Source organism: Sporothrix schenckii (genome assembly GCF_000961545.1).
Source record: "Sporothrix schenckii 1099-18 chromosome Unknown Cont38, whole genome shotgun sequence".
Lineage (NCBI taxonomy): Eukaryota > Fungi > Ascomycota > Sordariomycetes > Ophiostomatales > Ophiostomataceae > Sporothrix > Sporothrix schenckii.
In genome coordinates, this window is record NW_015971139.1 from 2022406 (window position 1) to 2039029 (window position 16624).

Consider the following 16624-nt stretch of genomic DNA (forward strand, 5'->3'; position numbering starts at 1 on the left):
GAAAGTGGAAGATATGTAGCAATGAGGCGGAGGTACCAACAAAAATATGACAGTGTTCTGTCTTGACCGGCCAGAAACAAAGGCCAGAAAAGGCAGTCAGGCCTTACCGTATGACCGATGCAGCTCCAGCCTGAATCGCCTATTCAGTTCAGCCATGGCTTGAACGAGACAAAAGACATCGCCGCCTGTTAAATGTCGCCTGTCGAGTGTACTTTGACCGTGGGAAATCACTGACAGCTAACGGGTTCTTCTGCCTTGTGTGTATCGAGGCGAGCGCGGCCGCCGGCTCTTTGAGGCCATGTCCTCATGATGCATCCAAGTCCCGGCTGTGCGACGGTGATTTTGCCCATGACGACCACAATGTGGCCAGCAGCAAAGACCAAGGCGATAAAAAATGTGCCGGGATGACAAAATTTTCAAGTAACAGTCGGCCGGCTCAAGGCCAAGATTAACCCAACAGCCTTACATTGCGTACCGTATGTGTTCGAGATGCGAGGTCGAGGGTCCGAGGATGCCAAATATCTCGCCGGTCCCACTTGGACGTCGTTAGACACTGCCACCGGAATTGCTTGGAGGGAGAAGGTAAAGTTTCGGTCTCCAACGGTAGAGATGCTAGAAGTTTTGGAAACAGGGGAATACTAACATTGCTCGGATCCCGGGGAGGCAAGAGCCGGAGAAATGCATGCCCCATCAGGCAGTGCCACAATATCCAAACAAGGAAAGGGCGACTGTTCAGATTTTTAACACATTCTGTTCCTATTCTGTAAATACAGCCCCAACGTAGATAACGTCTGTGATCGCGACCGCCGATGGAGGCATAGCTTGACGGACTATGGGGTGCTATTATTCGCTGCCCTGTGCAACCTGTTCTCGTGGAATGACGGCGTTGGGGCTGGGTACGTCAAACGCGGCCAATTTCGAGGCCAGGTGGAGTGCGAAATACCACACCAACTCGGGCTCCCCTTGGAACCTATGCGGTCTTTTATTCGTTTGTTTTCTTCTCTTCAGGTTCTATTGTATCCGCCACTGGAAGATTGGGTGCGGTGTGACTTTGGGCCGCGCCCAAGCTCTCGTACAAACAAGCGACCAACGGCTAGGAAATACAGCATTGGTGACAGGGGAATGGCCACAAAGATCGCTGGGACAGTAGCGAGAATCAAACGGAACGACGAATGGTAGACCAGCCAGGCGCAGTCTACCTGAGTGGCCGCATAAGCGGCCGCATAAAGCGGCCAAGGTAACAGGTCAAAACACTCAAATGGGTGCATTCAGAAGGCAATGGGGGAAGAGGCTGAACGCTGGGCGAACTGGAGAAAGTTCTTAGAGAATGCCGTAGTATGGTAGCAGGCAGCAGTGAGGCCCAAGTAACATATTGAAGCCGGCGGAAGAGAAATAGAGAGGGCATCTAAAATTGAAGGCGAGATTTATCCTGGATTTTGTTAGTGAGGCTTTTGTGGTTGGTGTCACAGAAGGTTGCTCCTTCCCCGCACCACATCTGTGCCATTCGACAATGTCGGGCTACTGCAGAAGGTACGACTGTGCTCGCAGAAGGAGGATAAACGCTGTGTTTTCTCATCATTTACCATGTATACATAAACAATATCAGTAAAGCGCCGGTTATCATCATCTGTAGAGAGATAGGATGACTCTCAATACAATTAATCAGATTTCGGCGACATGAAATTTTTTCGGTGGCTCATAAAGCGTGTGATGGAACAATACCTTGAGAGAAAAAAAAAAAAAAAAACCCGACATCATAGACGAAACCATTTCGATGTCATTATGCATGCTTCGGGCCTGTGTTCTGCGTGTATGCAAGGAGATTGCTTCGGCGTCCTCGTCTGCAAGCAGGCTTTGCGCAGACCTGGCCGCGTCCAGTGCGGCCAAGCAATCTTCTGCGCCACGTTTGTCTCTGTCCGCCAAAATCGGTGTTAGAGGGGAATTACTGCATTGAGACAAGCGCGGGCCGTGAAAACGGTGTGGCTATGGGGCCAAAGCCGAGCACATTCCAGACGTAGCTGCTGTACGGCGTATTAAGGACTGATGCAGATAGACAGGACCAGAGAACAAAATGATACATATCGATGGGCTACAAACGAGCCGATTCAAAATCCCAAATTGTGCCGATGATATTCATTAGAAATCGAAATCATAGAAATCCACAAAACAAAGAGTGAGGCGAGTCGGAGGATACTAATGGCGCACTATGGGGGACAACAGCGTCTCACTACAGCAGATCAAATATATTTAATATAATAAAATGTAAAGGAACGACTAATACCTGCTGAGGCTCTTTATAGGGCCTTCGTAGGCAACAGTGAAAGGAGACACTCTGAATGGTTATCACAGATGATGCATGCAGAGCCGTCCATCTCTCCTGCTTTAGCGTTGCATGTTGCAGGTTTCTTTTATTTATGTGCACGGTTTCCAAGCGTCCCATGACGGAGGAGAGGTCTAGAATGCAAAGAATGGATGGGACTCTATGAGCCATGACCATACATGGGGCTGCACAAAAAGAAGCGAGCGAGACAGATGCTTGCTCTTCGCCTTGTTGCAACCTCGACGGAAGATAGAGCCACAGCAGGCATCCATATTCAGTCCAGTCTTGTATTTTCAAGCCATGACTGTTATTTCTGGGACTAATTGGCCGATTGACATTTGCAGATTATATTGCGTGGTCAAATTCGTCTTGTGGCTCTTTGTACGTGCCGATGTGGTAGCGGCGCGACGATGGTGATCTATCAGACATTGTGAGCTGTTCTTGGGACTATTTTCTTTTTTATTGGGTGTTTATTTACCATTCATTATGCACATTTAACACCAAGTTCGCACGCTCTGTAGTATATCTGCTTGCTAATGTGACTTTGACTTGAGGCGCAAGCAGATGCCTCTCTCCTCACCATGTAATCAATATCGATCCTCACCAACGCCATGGTCAGTGAGATGCGTATTAAAGGCTGTTTAGTGACTCAATTAAACACAGATTACCTCATGTGAAAAATAAAACTGGCAGGGAGCAGCCTTTTCCATTCACAAGTGAAGATTACAGTAAAAACTATACGGCGGCATCATTGTCTTCCTCCGTCATGCGCAGGATAAAGAACCGGCGCGTTCTTTGCGCTTCATTCTCACAATATTGAATTATATGCCAAAAAAAGAATACAGTTCTCAAAGTCCCGAGTTGAAAGATTGTCCAAGAACAGGTTTCTCGATATTGGGTGTATGTCGCAAGGGGCGTTGCGTTGACTCCCGACCTTCTCCCCAGGGAACCCCTTATCTTTACGATCACATCTAGGCATGAATGGGTTATCATGATATAAACAATCCGAAGCAATGATTCTTGACGAGTCCCATGACTTCTATGCCCCGTACTCGACTATTGGCGATGCCGGGGGACTCTGCCTTTTCGCGAACTACCCGCTGGTGGCCTCGCAATTGAAGCAGCCGCCATTAGAGCCGCATTCTTTGAAGTCATCTACGAATTAACAAATGGTCGAAAAGGAATATCCTTTCGATAGGGCCGCCTTTATTTGAGAAATTAAGTGAAAGTCTGTTAAAAATGCCTCTTGGAAAGCCCGTGGACAACAAAGCGAGCGAATGTGGTCGTGATGATAGGCCTCTGGGCCAAGCCTCCTGGCACAGTTTCATGATAGGCTTCTTGTCCCTCACGAATGGAGGCCGCATGTCATTGTAATTGTCCCTCCACGGCCATAAATTCCTGGGCGAAGGCGGTCGTGACCATGGGGACAGCAAAAATGGCGATAAACAAATGGAGATTAAGCCTAAACAGCGGCCATTTTGCTCGGCCGCTTTGGCTGAATGACTCGTCTTCGTTCCTTCCATTGGCGATGTTTACAAGGGTCACATATGGTGCTCCAAGTGAAGCAACGGTCAAAATTAGGCAGGTGAAAGGCCCTCTCTGGTAACATGGACATCGAAGGAAAGAGCCTTCCGCCCTCCTTTATGCATCGTGTCGAAAGGTGGGAGGCACTTGCCTAGCCGGCTTCTGTTGCCCGGGAGGGAAAGAGCCTCAGTCCTCTTGCGTTCCAGTAAGTAGGTTCTTTCCCACTTTAATACATAAATAATAGCTCGTCGCTCCTTTTCTTTATTTTCGTTTTAGAAAGTGAATTGTTTGATTTGACCTTTGTCGTTATTGATCTCTGTTCTGCACCCCTTTTCATTTCAGTGCTAGATTTTTGTCCCGTCTTTATGCCTGTCCAGGTTGTTCCCCCTTTATAAAACGTTGTTGGTATTCCCTCTCTGTTACTCTACTGAGGTGCAATCTTCTGTTTCTGTGGCTGACTTTCTAGAACAGTACAGGCCGACTTTCCTCTTCCGAACTCCGTGTGGCTGAGAGCTCCGGCGGCGTCGTCTTCACCGCATCATCTTGCCGACTGGTCTCGGCTCCCGACAGAACGGCAGCGCTGTGCTGCGCGATACTTGCGCGGCTGTGGAGTGTCCCTGCGCAGTCCCGCAGCTGCGTCGAACACCAATTCAGGCGAATCTGGCAGGGTTGCCACGCCGCATCCGACGACTTTTTTGAGACAGAACCTACGAGACGATCGCTCAGGTTCCAAATTCTTGACGATGATACTGGCCTCGTCAGACGTTGCGCGGCGAATACCTCCGAACTATGCCCAGCTGCTCAAATTCCACGATCCAGATTTGCCTGCGCAAAAGCTAAGCCTGAGGCCGACCTGTCAAGCCAAGACAAGTCAGGGCCAGCAATTGACCAAGCACCAAAGACTAACACACATCAGTTGAGCGTTTGAATGCCAAAGAAAACTTAGGCGCCCCTCTGGACGGCAAGTTGTCGCTCCAGGCTGTTGCTAGGCGCGGTTAGGCCTCTTAGTGGCTGTTGCCAAGCACACTGGCCAAAATTGAGCGCCGCTGTTCATCCTCGTTTGATTATTGGTATGTTATTGTCGCCTTCAATTTTCCAAAATAGCTAACAAAAAAAGGCGACAGTCAAACTTTACACGGCCTGCTTGATTTTTTATTTGGTCACAGGGCTGAACACATCGCCTCTTCCTGTTTATTTGTGTCCTACGGCATCGCTCTTTTGTGACTAACATTTGACTTTCTTAGTGCGTTTCAGGCTGAAGAGCAGTGCCTCTTCGTACCCACGACGCTTGTCAGGCGACTGGCCGACAAAGCGACTAATTACAACCTAGATTTCGAGGCAAACGGCTTCGTCAGAGCAAGCAGAATGGGACGACGGAAAACACAATGGAAACCAAAGAAATCTGTCCAGAACAGTGACCGAACCAGAGGAAAGCGAGGCGGAGAGGAAAACATGCGGCTGCTCAGTCTACGACGAGAACCAACATGAAAGGCTAACGAAAAGGGCGGACCGAGAAGCGGCAGACGTGGCACTGCCAAATGTGTGAAGCGGCGGCTTGCTATATGGAGCGAAACGCTACAGGGCCATTGATGGTCCGGAGAGCCATGGCGAACCAGGCAGCTTCTTTTGGCTCGTGCAAGCTTGACTATGGGGACGTACAGGAAACAAAAATGCGAGTGGTTAAAAGACGTGAGGTAAAAGGGAAAACAAGGTTGAAAATGGAAGAAACGAGGCACTAACAAAACCGCAGTCAGACGAGCAGGGCTGCTCCTTCGCATTGAGGTTGTTGCCACAGACTAAGGACAAACATCACAAAAAGGCGACAGCGAATGACAGCAACTGACATGGCCAAAGCTCAACAACACGACCCAGGCTCGGACAAACAGCAGCCCTCGATGATCCAAAGAGGCTGTGGCAAGGTGAGCCTGCTCTAATGTATCGTTTGAAGTCCTGTCCGTGTTTGGTAGGCCAGCACACTGGTGGAACGAAGCCATGCCTGGTAAAAGCCTAAGGCCAGCTAGCCCTCCTTTTGCTGCTGTTCAGTTGTCCGACTCGTTTTACCTGACAGCCCAGTCCGCACCAGGCGCCGTTTTCTGTGTGTATCAAGGCGACAAGATACCGGACACTTTTAAAAATAAATTACAACAAAATGAGAAAAAAAGACAAGGCCGAAGTACAAGGCGCCCAAGCCGAACCTTCTCGCTCAATGTCTTGCGAACTGCGGACTTGGGCTTAACGGCACGTCGAGAAAACAATACCATTCAACATTTTCTATAAAGAGAACACGGCGGCTGCTTGATCAAATTCAAAGTTTCTAGAAAAGAATCAACTCACATCTTCTTCATTGTTTTCGATCCCAGGGTCTTCAGCTTCTTTGATCTACTCATATCGTCGTTGACATTTCAAACACTTCTCAATTTCTTTCATCTGAACAATTTCCCAATTAGGAAATCCTTCAATTCCCTACCGCCAAAATGACCCACGGCGCCAACTCTCAGGCCACCAGGCCGCTGACCAAACGCGAGACCGTCTACCACTGGGCATGTGTAAGTTCCGTCTTGTTTCGTCGTTTCGTCGTTGTCACTTGAAGTTTGAATTTTGTGTGCGTTTTGCTAAATGTTGACTTTTCTTTCTTTAGCATGCCTGCGGCGAGGAAGGCAATTCCGACATGAACGACCAGTGCACGAATTGCAGCCACCGCAAGTGCAGCTCGTGCAGCAGTTACAAGACGACCACCACAACCTACTAAGGTCGTTGCCTCCACAGTTTCTGTCTTCATCCGACTTCCTGTCAAGGAGAAGCCTAATCGATGGCTGCAGAAACGTGAGAAACCAGCGCCCAGCGCAACAACAAGCCTACAAGGACCGGTCCAGTTTTGGAAAGGTGCCTTGAGGACTGATCTCTTCTCGTCTCTCGACCGAGCGGTTGGCCTTTTCGAACTCGCCCGCTCGACGGTCTGAGCCACATTCTCGCCCTTCCAGAATGCTCCCCTTTTCCTTTTGCGTTTCTCGTGCCCTGGCTTTCCTGGTTCACTCGCTGTCATTTCATATCACTTTTGCCCGCCCCCTAAACACTGTTGGACATCATGTTTCTGTTTCTGTTTTTCTTGTTGCGCCCGCGATTGCCTTTACAGCCTTACTTTCCACTGCATTTCCACGGAGTTTTAAGGAGGAATACTTGTAAAAAAGGAATAGACCTTATCTTTTGCTTCTTTTATTTTATTTTGTCGTCCTCTACTTGTTGTCCTTAATATTCATAAACTTGCATTGCCCGCTGCCTTACATTTGTATTTAGAATTCTTAAATGACCAATCGACTCACCGTTTTTTCACTCAAAATACCAAAGTCAGGAAACATCTAAAACCTGTTCACCGAACACATGCCGCGTAACCTGCGCGTGATCCTTCTAATGTTCCACTGTCGATTTGTACACCCCTCAGGGCCCATGCAGAATAGGCCCCTGTCCCGATCAGATCCAGTTCAGACTGGACACCCATCTCAAAGTAAAGCCACCCATTTTCTCGGGACCGAGCTTTTCACACAACTGCTAAACAATGACGTCTAAGCTACGAAATACAAAATGATGCTGCAGAACAGCGACAGCGGGGGCCTGTTTCGCCCTGGGAGCTGCCCCGTCATTTTTGTTTTATTCCTCAGTCGCCCCTTATGTTTAAATTCTCCTTGTAACTGTCTCTTGGCAGTGCACAACAGGATGGAGGCGGTGAAACCAGACAAGTGACGATGGCGGCGACAAACCAACGAAGTTCTGGGCAACTGGCGTGCTGTTTGAAAGGCGGTTCGACAATCTCACAGAATGCCTTGCCCAACACTACTGACAAACTCGATGGAAAATCACGAAGGCGAGAAGAGAAGAAAAGCAGGAGTGCAAAAAAGAGGGCCGAAGGCTCGACGTGTAAGGCTGTGCTCGGAAGGGCTGTGTTGCCTTTCCTATCGCGAAACGAGCCTACCTATTCACTCATGTGACGAGGACGTTGCAACGGGATACAGCATCACGCGTTGTACGGGCGTCCAAACGGAGTTGGTACGTCGGCCAAGAAAGGACAAAAAGAAGGCCGAGTAGGAAAGGGTGTAAGGAAAAGGTGTAACGAGGTTGCGAAAGATAGGAAAAGATAAGAAAGAAACGACAATAACCAGTCTGTCACGTAATCATCATTATACGGCATTGGTGAGCAGCCAATCGATGCTTGAACAGCTGTCCGAAGTCGGCGACTGGCTCAGGGCAGCCTTCTCCAGAGGTCACGCCTCTTATTTGAAGCTGGTGCCAGTGAAGTAAGGCAGAACGAAAATGGAAATTGGTATCAACAAAGAACAAGGCAGTGAGGTAGTATGCCTTCGAAGGAGAGACGAGTTTATAGAGATGTATGTCTGCATGTAAACATAGTACCACCGCCACGGTCCTGTCCGCCGTCGAAAGCCTCGTCCATGCTGGAGCTATCAAAATAGGCGCGTTTCTTCGAGAAAAACGAATCACCATGTACGGAGTATAATACCTCGAAATATTCTCTACAATTTGTTTGCTGCGATTGGCTCACTCGCTATGTCCAAACAGACAAGTGGAAGGTGGCAGGCTGCTTCAAATGAGGCCGGACCATTCAGGCAACCAACACCTGCATGTCGTGCGACGTATGTCGCGTATCACCGGCAAGACATATGTCGTACACTGGAACGCATAGAGTTACAGCACGTCATAGTTGCGTCAAAATGGACCTGCTTTTTAATATCAAAAACACTAGCTCTTTGAAAAATGCCTGGTGGAGACTCTGCCTTCTGTATATTCTTCAGGTGCCTTTGTATTTTATTTCCTAGCATATTTTTTTGCTCAGGTGAGCATCAATTCTGATTCAACCGACTCTAGACCAAGGCAAGATTTCGTTACTTAGTCCAAGGCTTTCAGGTGCGCCTTGGCTAGGACGGTGAGATTGAGTCAGTGCCAATCAATATCAGCCTGGTATTACAACTACGTGTCAGTGGCAGACAGAGGGTCACTCGCGTCGGTAATCTAAGGAGAATGTTGCATGTCCCTTGGGTGAACAAAATGCCACTGCCGTTTTTGAATTGAATAAATAAAAAAGAATGTAGAATGCAAAGACCGCAGTCGCATATACAAAACAAATGAGCGGCGTCAGATAACATTGTTGCCTCGGGAGTTTCGGTTTTTAATTGACCATGGCGAATGAAGCTCCTTGTTCCCTAAACACGACAGATACCGTATGCCTGGTTTTTGTTCAGATCTTGTTTGTGTTCAAGTCTCAATGAGGCCGTCGTGCGTGAGGCCTTGTTCTATTTTCACACCTCGTCTTCCATCCACGTCACTGGGATTCCCTCGGGTTGTTCCTGCACGTCCATTCCCTGCGCACGACGGTGTAGTTTCCATCATACAGTCCCTCTGCGCTAGGTATTCTCCAACGTGATGTGCTACAAATGCTGGCATATATCGTTCGTTGGGCACCAGTTGGGCAGTGATGGCATCAGTGCTCCCCAGGACCATTCACCCAGAGAAATTTGGTCCGTCTTCTGCTGTCGACCTTCACCGCCGATGCACGCTGTATTGTGAAGAAAAAGATTGGCCCAAATGTGTAGCTTTGTCCCTCGTGGCTTTGTGATTGTGAAAAAAGGGTGCCGATATTTTGCAACCAAAATGCAAGGGGCCCGATGGGGCTGAGTGCGATGTCTGGTGCAGAATAGAGCACGTGAAGACTCGTCACCTCCGAATCACATCCTATCACAACTGCACATGCGTCGAAACCATGCATGGCGTATGTGAGCCCGATGACGTACAGGCCAAATACACAGGACGAACCCGGAGCCTCAGGTGTATTTTTGTCAGTATTTTGTTGCACAAGTTACAAATATAGACTGGATAGTACCCACCACTGGCCCTATTCGCTTTTAATTATGTACTTTTCGCCGCAATCCCATTTCACTTTCCAGTTTCCACATCGCTGTTTCAGGCGCATCCCGCCGGGGCCTTGACGGTTGTTTGCCTGGCTCATGGCCCGTACCGGTTTGTTTGTATGTCTGTATGTCCTCTCGTTTCCCTGACTGCTTTGCATTTTCCGTTGCATAGCCTTCCCTCCTCCGCTATTCCTTCGACTCGTCGACAAAGAAAGGCGGAGTAGAGTCATCGTCTCGACGCCTGAAATATCTTAGTCGACGCCTCGGACATCAACGCGCCGCCTGGTTGCCTGAGCGCCTGGACGCCTTAGGTACCAGGACAGAACAAAAGACGAAGGTATGAGTCAAACGAAGACCGCGGAGGACGCAAAGACGCGGTCTGAGGGGGGAGAGGAAGTCTGTCCACGGACTACGACATCGGCGGAAACAAGGCAGAAAAGGTGAGGCGTCGACGCCATCGGCCTTCTTCGTCTAGGCCATGTCCTGTCTTTATGCCTCCGTATGGGGGGTCCTGTCACAGGCGTTGTGCTGTTTTGTCGGTCTTTGACTCTGCTCATGGATTGTATTGATTTGTACATAGAGGTCCCTTCAGTACTCATACACACAGCAGATGGCCTGTTTTGGCCTTTCCCATCATGACAAATAAGAACTCTACCGCTGTACCAGAAGAGACAAACACTACCGTCGAAGCTAGTGTGGCATGCAACTTAACCAACACTCGTGGGAATCTTGACCTGGCCCTTCTTGCGATCATGCGACGGCACACCATAGCGCCAGCCCACAACGGTTGGCGCCCGGCCGTGGGGCCCCACATTTTCTGCGTTGATATCTTGGATCCGGAACTCGAAGCGGTCTGTGGCGACACGATTCGTACGCGCCTCCTCCGCCTCGGCCGCCAAGCGGTCCTTCTCCGCCAAAGCGACCTGTTCCTTGGCGGCCTTGTCCTGGAGTTCGAGCATGCTCTTCTGGTGCGACTGCTTGCCGCTGATGACGTCCTTCTCGACCTGAATCAGCTCGGGGATGGGCATGCGCTTGTCGGGCGAAAGCATCCTGGTGTGGAACGCACGGGCGGCGTCCTCGCGGGTAAACTGGCGCGACTCGGAGACGGGCACAAAGAGCTGCTGCTTGGTGTAGGCGTGTGTGTGGATTTCGTTGATGTTCTCGTACGCGAATCCTCTATTCTGATGATAGGTGCCAAAGCTTGGTAGCATATCCAGCACCGCTTTTCTGTACGGTGTTGCTAGTTGCTTCCCCTGTTATATCATGTGAAGACGTTAGCCATGGCTTGTGCTTCGCAAGGGCTCGTCCGTGAACGAGGGAGGAGACGACGAGAACCGAAACTAACGGCTAAAAAAAGGGACCCGAAGAAAGACTGTAGGCTCAGAAAGATAAGCATGGCAAAGTTTTGTAACCATATTGTTTTGTCTTAATGACTAATCGAATTCTTGTATGTTTCATCACAGCCTCGGGGGAAAAGAGAAAGGGGAAAGGAGCAGAGGGAAAGTGACAAACGTATGGGGAGGGTACGAACCTGCTCGGCCCACTGCTTTTCGATTTGCTTGAGCCGCACGACGGCCGCGATGCGCCGCATGTCAATGCCGGTCGATGCCGCAAGACCCTTGATGCTCTCGCCCCCATGCACAATTTTGCTATACACGAATTCGCGCATTGATTCGCTGAGTACACTTTGATTCTTGAACGCTTGGTTCCTCGGCATCGGGTTCGTCTTAGTTTCGCCTTGTGATCGCTCCGATTGTTCTGAAAGCGCCTTCGAACTAGCGGCTTCCGGCCAAAAGAGCGGCCGACCCTTTTCCTTGATCCATTCGCGCATCATGCGACGTTTTGCTGCCGACGCAACAGAAGGTGACGTTGAGAAAGCCGCCGACAAAGACGGTGCTCGTGTTGTGTTCGGTGCTTTGCGCGAGGCTGTGGATGAGGTCGGCAGCGGCCGCCGCGATGTGGAGAGGGAGGAAAGCGCCGGGCGTTGTAGCCGATAGCAGCTGGAGGAGGACGCTGTCGAGGTCGACGAGGAGGAGCATGAGGAGGAGAAGGTGGTGGCGGAAGAAATGGAGGACCAGGATGCGATTGCTCGCCGGCTGGAAAAGCTTGAGGCCATTGAAGACGCTGCGGACGCTGGCGTAGATGCCGTCGCAGCGGAAAATGCCGCCCGCGACGATGCTGGCTGCATTGTGGTAGAGAATTGGGTTGTGTGGGAGGTGGTGATGATGTCGCGTGGTGAACAATTGCCGAAGAGAGGAAAAGGGAGAAGAGCTCTCCATCGCGAACTTTCAAACAAAAATTTTGCGGTAGTGCAGTGGACCGATTAAAGTGGACCCATGATTTGTGGCTGTGCGCACAAGCCACAAGTCAACAAGCCCGGGACATACTCGAGCAGCAACGAACAGCATACGAGCATCAACTTTCGTGAGACTAAGCTTGGAAAGCTATGATTTTCAACTTGCCATCGTAGAGTCTCGCATTTAGTTGAAACTTGAGAAACGAAACTTTTTTTTGTCGTTTTGACAAATGAGAGTTGATATGTCTTCTATGTCTCATGATTTGCTATTCGTGGTTGTGGCAATTACAACAATTAGCACAATGATATCTTGGACCATTACTGTGATAGTACGCTATATGGGCTTTGACGATGTATTTCGAATTTGTGTTTCCTAGTACCTATGGGCTTAGCTGTCCGTTTAGGTTTTATAAAATGTGACGAAAAGAAGATCACGCTTGGTCACCCCGTTGAACAGTCGCCCATTGCACCTTTCTCCCCGTCGGTCACGCGCAGCTTCCTTCGCGCTTATCTATATGCGCAGGCACTTTCGCGAGAACGTTCATTATATTTTGTCAATAACCATTTTGCTGTCATTTGTCTTGGCCTTCTATATGCTATCGACACCCTCATTTCATCCAGAGCAGGCCGTCCCGAAACAGCAGCCGTGCCGTCTTTTGCCATGGATAGTTGGGCTTGTGCCTGACTTGGCCCCCATCAGTCAATATTTGCCATGCGCGTGAATTCTCTTCCATGCAAAATCCGCATAAAGCGACCGTTTCAGGCCAAATATCGAAAATGGCACCAAGACGATGACAACTTGAGCCGAACGAGCCGGATGGAGGTGAGATACAAGTTTGCCGATCATGAGGACGACTCTGGATCCTGAATCCAAACATGACATCGCCCATACTTTGCTTCGAAGCCCAATTTGATGCGACTCGACAACACAAAAGCCAGCGAGCTCTACAATCGAGGGCAACAAATTGACCGAGCGCGTCGCTGGCGCACTTTGACTGGCTGCAAGAACCTCGACGACAACCGCTGTCAATATGACGTTCTCACCAGTGCGGCCTCGACTTCGGCGAGCAATATTCAAACGACTTTTGCCTGACGTTTCCATACTCTTCCTTTCCATTTTTCTTTTGGGCGCACCTGTTTTGGGCGCAGCCAATGTGAACAGAGAGATTGCATACGTCTATGGCACCGACAGCCATGGCGTGACACGACAGCTGGCTGCCGACCGAACACCGGCACTCTACACATCGGACTTTGGCGATTGTCTTGCGGGCAAGAGCCTCTTCAACATCAGCGCGTTTGACGCCGCTTACTACGCCGACAACATGACTGTCGTGTTCCACCTTGATGGAACGAGCAACGTCCACAACGAGTCAACCATGCGTATGTTATCTTGATCCATGTGATCTGTCTGTACGACGAGGGCTAACAATCTATCGCAGTGGTGATAACAATGGAGGCATGTACGTGACGGTTTTATTTCACTGATATAATGACAGTCCAGGGGCCTAACACATACTCTAGATGGCGAGACACGCTACACTCAGATATTTGATCCATGCCAGTCAGGCATGGGAGGGTATGTCGGCGTGCAGTTCATAGCTCTGAAACGGACGATTTCATCAAAAGCCACACCTAACCGTCTAACTTTGCTCTAGTCTCTGTCCCATAAATTCCAGCTTGCCATTAACAATCTATGGCGCGTTCGCGCTCGTCCCGATGCAGACGGCCTCGATCCCGGACATTGCCCTGCAGATCCCCGACTTTGACGGCTCGGTTAACCTCCAGATCTTTGCCAACTCGACACAGTCTGAGATTGGCTGTTTTCAGGCGGCCATGACGAACGGCAACTCTATTGGCATACCACAAATCCTGGCACCAACGATTGCCTTTTTCGTCGCCATCGCCATGATTTGCTCTTTTGTAACGGCAGCGTACGGCATTTCCGTACCCTTGATGCGTGCTCACTATGCGCATTCCCTTTCGGTCGTTCTTTTCTTCGAAACATTGCAAACATTCTTTCTGACGGGCGCACTCTCGCTGCACTGGCCGAGTGTGCTAGTGGCATGGTGGAGCAACTTCGCCTGGTCGGCCGGCATCATACGCATTCAACCGTTGGTCACACAAATTGTTCGCTTCACGGCTGCCGCAGGAAACGCCAGCCAGTTGACTGGGGACAGCCCAATGTTTGTCAAGGGTGGAACTGCGCAGCTGGCAGCCAAGATCTATAGTTCGGACAGCTCAAACAACGGACCGGTCCTGGAGGAGGTGGTTTCTCTCGTTAAGCGCAAGGTCTACAACAGCAGCGACCCGTACGACTACACTTGGGGCGGCGACCCTGTTCTTCCGGGCGTGCCACTGCCTGGAACGTGGCAAAGTCTCTCCGGGACTCTCAGTAACCTCAACATCCCATGCGCATCCGCGTTTACCCTCTGTTTGTTTTGGACGGCAATCGCTGCGGTGGCCTTTCCACTCGGCCTTATTGGCATTAAGGGCCTGTTTGACTTGTTTTCCAGGCTTGGATGGTTACGGGAAGACTGCATGGCCTACTTTCGCACACACTCGCTACAATATGCTCGACAGGGGGTGTTTCGAGTGCTGTTGATTGCATTGCCCCCGTTGCTGACACTGGCCGTCTTCCAATTCACAACACACAGCTCGCCTGGTTCCACGGCATTGGCAGCGATCGTGCTGGCCATCCTCGTTGCCGGCGCAGCATACATGTGTACGGATGCCGTAAGAAGGAGAAACAGGTACCGGCCCCGGCAAGACTCTTTCTCGGCGACGCAGTCGTCCTCTCCAAAAAGCCCATCATTCACAAAACGGAGGACGAACCGCGGAAAACGACGCATCTCATACCTGGAGGACGACGAGGACTTCGAGCCAAGGCAGCGCCCTGGCGTCCACCAAGACGAAAAGTACATCAAGCGGTATGGCTGGCTTTCGGCACGCTACAAGGCAAGCTGCTACTGGTTCTTTGCTGTGCACCTGGGAACGCAGTTTGCTCGGGCCTGTATTCTGGGAGGCGGTGCGGACAATGTGAGCGTCGCTGATGCCACCAACAGCACGCTCACGGGAATCGCGGCACCGACGGCCCAGCTGGTGGTTCTGCTTCTCTTTGAGATCGCCGTGCTGGCTACCTATGCGTATTGGCGGCCGATCGAGAGCAGCCGTAATTTGGCGCTGGGCATCTGGGTCTTGGGCGTGGGACGTATTCTCGTGGCGGCCCTCTGCATCGGGCTGCTACCGCAGGTCGGGATCAGCCGCATCGGTGCGACAGTCATTGGCTTCGCTATTGTTGTCGTCCAGGTGCTGATGCTGTCTGCGGTGCTGGTACTGGTGGCCATCAGTGCGGTGTCGACGTGGCTGTCGTTGACGCGCAACCAAGACAACTTTTACTCGGAAATGTTCTTTTCCGTCCGCAAACGGTACCTCGAGACGCTGCTCGCCAGCGCCACCGGCGCACCGGCGCCCCTGACACGGAGGCAAGAACGGAAGCAGGCCAAGGCACGCCAGCGCGCCGACCGCGAGGCCGAACGGTTGGCTGCGTCGTTGCCGCCACCGGCGCCGTCCTTTAGCGTGTACGACGTGCGGCGCGCACCCAAGATTGAAGACGTGCACTATGCCGAGTCCGACGAAAGCGAAGTCGAAGAGTTTGGGGTGCACGACGTGGTGTTCCGACGGACCATGGCCATGGGGCTCTCTGGGCCGAGCGGGAGCGGGAGCGGGAGAAGCAGCAGGGGCGGGAGCAGTGACACGACGCGGCCGGCGACGGAGATCGATGAGGCCACGGACGAGGATACACTGGGTGCCTTGGGCGAGCTTGGGACGCAAAGCATGACGGCACGGAAACGGAGGGAGACAGGAAGCGCAGCCAGTCTCGTGGGCGCACAAATCTACGACCCGGCGCGCATTCTTGCCCGGCTCAACCGCAGCCGGACGAGCAGTGCCGCATCGTTGCAGTCGGTGCCATCGGCCCACGACAGCATACGCCGTGTATCGGAGATGACGGCGGTGTCGGGCCCCCTGCCGGGTCCACCTCAGATTGGCGTTCTAGCCGGAAGACGGTCAGCAAGCCCGTTTGGCGGTGGCCGGGCGAGTCCTTATGACATGCGGTCGTCGTCCGCTACACCTGTTTCCCGTGGTGACGTGTCCACGACGCCCACCAGTTTAGCTGGGCCCATCGCTCGGCGCATGACGCCGACAAAGGAGACACTGCAGCGATACTCGACGGAGAGGCAGCCACTGCAGTCGCTGCGATCGACGCCGGTGCCCCATCCGGTACCCGAATAAATCACCAGAAGCGGAGGCGGGAGACCGAAGCGAGGAGACAGAGCGCGACCTTTGGAGAAATGAGGGAGAGACAGTCATCTGGGGCTTGTTAATAGAACGGTCATATGGCGGCTTGCATGTCGGAAGCCAGGTGGACCTGCATATATATCCACGGTGTCATTGGGAAATAGTAATTTGTAGTAATAGGGGCCAAATCATGTTCAAGTCGCGGATTTGTGGACGTCCGCATTTTCTTAGCTCTCTCTTTGGTGAGACCTTCCACGTCGACCTGTAAGTCGT

At 51.3% G+C, this 16624-nt stretch overlaps 3 protein-coding genes across 3 annotated transcripts; 1 reads left to right on the forward strand and 2 right to left on the reverse strand.

Moving 5' to 3' along the window:
- Window positions 1-10466: 10466 nt before the first annotated feature.
- On the reverse strand, window positions 10467-11476 carry SPSK_06456 (uncharacterized protein; the record flags this gene model as incomplete). Its single annotated transcript, XM_016733162.1, has 2 exons — window positions 10467-11012; window positions 11291-11476. 2 exons carry the CDS (start codon window positions 11474-11476, stop codon window positions 10467-10469), a joined length of 732 nt encoding a protein of 243 aa, XP_016592368.1.
- A 58-nt stretch (window positions 11477-11534) lies between these two features.
- Window positions 11535-12038, reverse strand: SPSK_06694 (uncharacterized protein; the record flags this gene model as incomplete). Its single annotated transcript, XM_016733395.1, has 1 exon — window positions 11535-12038. The coding sequence occupies one exon, from the start codon at window positions 12036-12038 to the stop codon at window positions 11535-11537; it is 504 nt and encodes a 167-aa protein (XP_016592369.1).
- A 1048-nt stretch (window positions 12039-13086) lies between these two features.
- On the forward strand, window positions 13087-16345 carry SPSK_05875 (intradiol ring-cleavage dioxygenase; the record flags this gene model as incomplete). Its single annotated transcript, XM_016732584.1, has 4 exons — window positions 13087-13435; window positions 13495-13515; window positions 13577-13631; window positions 13732-16345. 4 exons carry the CDS (start codon window positions 13087-13089, stop codon window positions 16343-16345), a joined length of 3039 nt encoding a protein of 1012 aa, XP_016592370.1.
- Window positions 16346-16624: the final 279 nt, after the last annotated feature.